Source organism: Meriones unguiculatus, chromosome 18, assembly GCF_030254825.1.
Source record: "Meriones unguiculatus strain TT.TT164.6M chromosome 18, Bangor_MerUng_6.1, whole genome shotgun sequence".
Taxonomy (NCBI): Eukaryota; Metazoa; Chordata; class Mammalia; order Rodentia; family Muridae; genus Meriones; species Meriones unguiculatus.
The window spans coordinates 23,833,727-23,836,781 of record NC_083365.1 but is presented as its reverse complement, the minus strand read 5'-3'; the positions used below and the strand labels follow the sequence as shown (position 1 = coordinate 23,836,781).

Here is a 3,055-nt window from a genome sequence, read left to right as displayed (position 1 = left end):
CAGAAAGAGTATGTGTGGGGTGCCTGGGATGAGAATGAATGTGGCTGACTGTCAACCAGCCCCGGAATCCTAGCTTGACATGATTAGGGTACTCCAAGCCTTTCTGTGAGGCTGGCTGGGGAGGCAGAGTGGGGCCCTGGATGAGGTGGAAAGAGCAGCAGGGGCAAACAGACTGATGGACGGAGGACAGGAAGAGCCACATGGGCACAGCAAATTCAATAAATAATTTTGTGTGTGTGTGTGTGTGTGTGTGTGTGTGTCCCCTTTGTAGATGAGGAGAGCCTCTGAGACCAGAGCCAGTGGACTAAAAGGTAGGGTCTACCTGCCCAGACCAGGCCTGGGGCCCCCAGCCCAGAGACCAGCTCTGTTTCAGGAGGTGTTCAGGCCAGGCCGGGCTGGGTTGAGGTACAGGGTTGGGACAAGACTGGCCCGACAGGACGGGCTTGAGGAATGTACAGATTTCTGCAGTTTCTCCATAAATAAGACCTTGATCCCAGTTTTTTGTTTGTTTTTTTTTTCGCTTCAGGACCCCATGGGGGCCTACGTGTGCACCACCCATGTGGACCCTGCACCCTCCCTCCCCTTGCCTTCCTGTTTGATGGGGAGGATTGGGGAGAGACGATTCCGCCTCAGGCTTGTGCTGGTCACCCTGTTCTGGCCCCAGCTCATAGGCCGGGGAGACGCAGCCACGGGCTCAGGCCTGGGGTTCTTGCAGCAGCCCCAGCAGGGACTCAGCGATGCCAAAAAAGTAGACCACCTGAGCAATGCCAAACAGTGGGGCGATGACCAGCGCACGGCAGTAGGCACCTTTCAGGAAGGCTGAAGGCCCCTCATGTCTCCAGATCTTTCTGGCACAGTCCAGCAACCCGGAGTAAGTGTCCTCATTGATACCCCGCTGAAGTGACTGAAGCCGAGTCTTCACCACATCACAGGGGTTGACAGCCACGGCGGCTGCGCTTCCAGCCACACAGCCTGCCAGGAAGGACACATAGAAAGGTGACTTCTCCTCGGAAGATGGGCGGCCCAGCTGATCGAGGTTGGCAAACAGGGGGAAGTAGACGATAGAAAAGGGGACATCCCTGAGCAGCGTGGCCCCCAGTCCCTTGTAGAGGCCAGCAATGCCATGGGTCCGCAGCAGCTTCCGGGTCAGCTGGGTGGCTGTGGGCCGAGGAGCGGCTGGAGCCTCTAACGAGGGGTGGACACCTCCCTGAGCCGAAAGCTGAGCCTGGGCAGCCAGACTCTTCCTCTGAGCAGCAATGCGGCCTGCATCTTGTAACTGGATCTTCAGCATCTCCATGGGGGTCGTCACAATCACCTGGCAGGTGCCCGCCCCGCAGCCTGCCAACATCTCCTTAGGCAGGGTTAGCTTCTGTCCATCCTTAGAGAGCTGATGTCTGAAGAAGTCATTAGCTGCCAGCTTGATGGCCTTCTCGGGGGTGACCAGGGTCAGGTTTACTGCTGCTCCCCTGTACATGCCGAAGTAGCCCTCAGAGCGGATGGTCTTGATGAGGCAGTCAGACATGCTGGCATACATGCGCTGGCCATTCTGCTGGTTCTGCAGCCGTGTCTTAGCCAGGTCGATGGGGAACACGCAGGTGACCCCGATTAGCCCAGCGATGCCACCATTGATGAGCTTGGCCGGCAGGCTGATCTGCTTATCAGCCATTTACACCAAGTGAAGCAGGAGGCTGACTCAGGCCGGCGATGTAAGTGGAGGCACTGATGGGGAGGGGCTGGTGAGGACAATGTGGGTGGCTGGCGGCGGTGGCGGTGGTGGTGGCTGCTGGTGGGGGAGGGGAGGTCCTCACCTTCAGAGCAATTTCAAGACTTATGCCACCACATGGCTGCCGCCGGGATCGCCTCCCCAAACTTGGACTGTTTTACATAGTGAAATGAACATGATATTTTGGGCATAACTAAAAAAAATTAAAAATATGGCTTAATAGTGATGAGTCTGTGTGTCAAGCTGACAATGGGTCAGTTGTGCTGGTTAGTTTTTTGTCAAATTGACACAAAGTGTAGACACCTGAGGAGAAAGAACCTCAGTCAAGGAATTAGCTTCATCAGATTGGCCTGTGGACATGTCTGTAGGGCACTGTTTTAATTGATGATCGATGTAGGGGGGCCCAGCACATTATGGATAATGCTACCTTTAGACAAATAGTCCTGGGTTGTATAAAAAAGCCGGTTGAGTAGAAAGCCAGTAAGCAGCATTACTTAGTTAAATAGCTGCCTACAGGTTCCTTTTTTGAGTTCCTTCGTGGCTGCCCTTAATGACAGACTGTAACTTGCAGGTCAAAACCGCTTTTTATTCCCTGAGTTTCTTTTGGTCATGGTGTTTATCAAAGTACAAAAAAAAAAAAAAAAAAAAGAAGAAGAAAAGAAAAAAAGCCCACTAGAACAGCAGAGGTGGGCAGTACCAATTGTGATTAATCACTACTGCAAGTGCCATGAGAAATATCCGGTTTCCACCTCACGATCCCCTAAGTTCATAGTTCCAATAAGTGATGCTCATACCTTCCTCTCGGCAACAGTGATTTGTGGTATTTTAATGCAAAGTCTGCCTGTTGTACCCAGATGACCATAGCCCCCTATTTCAAACAATCTGTTATTCCTTCTAAGAGTATGGAAATGTTCGTGAAATTCTTGTATAATATGAGCAAGCTTGAAACAAGCCAAGTTAAATAGCATTCTTTTAAATGAGTCTAAATTGACCATTGCAAAGAAATGCACATTAGATAGGAATCTTTAGGGGTCGTTAAATCATCACAGAATATGATTTTCTACATCCTGAAATAGCTAGGAGTCTTTTCCTTAAAAAGCAAACAATATCCTCCCAAATGAAAAAATAAAAATCCTAAAAAGAAATTTCTAAAATTCCACAGAATGACACATTCTCCTAGAAATCATTTCCTGGTACATAGCTCCCTAAAACCACCCTTTTTGAGAAAGCTATAGGGAAACATTTATCTTTTGAGTGTATTTAAAAATAGTTTGCCAAACAGGACAATAATGCTCTTCCAGGAAGCAATTAATATCTAAAAAAAAAAAAAAA

At 49.7% G+C, this 3,055-nt stretch overlaps 1 protein-coding gene across 1 annotated transcript; it reads right to left on the bottom strand.

Moving 5' to 3' along the window:
* Positions 1 to 615: 615 nt before the first annotated feature.
* Positions 616 to 1,770, bottom strand: LOC110544737 (mitochondrial glutamate carrier 1-like). The gene has a single exon (XM_060371508.1). The coding sequence runs from the start codon at positions 1,664 to 1,666 to the stop codon at positions 695 to 697; it is 972 nt and encodes a 323-aa protein (XP_060227491.1). The 5' UTR covers positions 1,667 to 1,770; the 3' UTR covers positions 616 to 694.
* Between the last annotated feature and the right edge of the window lie 1,285 nt (positions 1,771 to 3,055).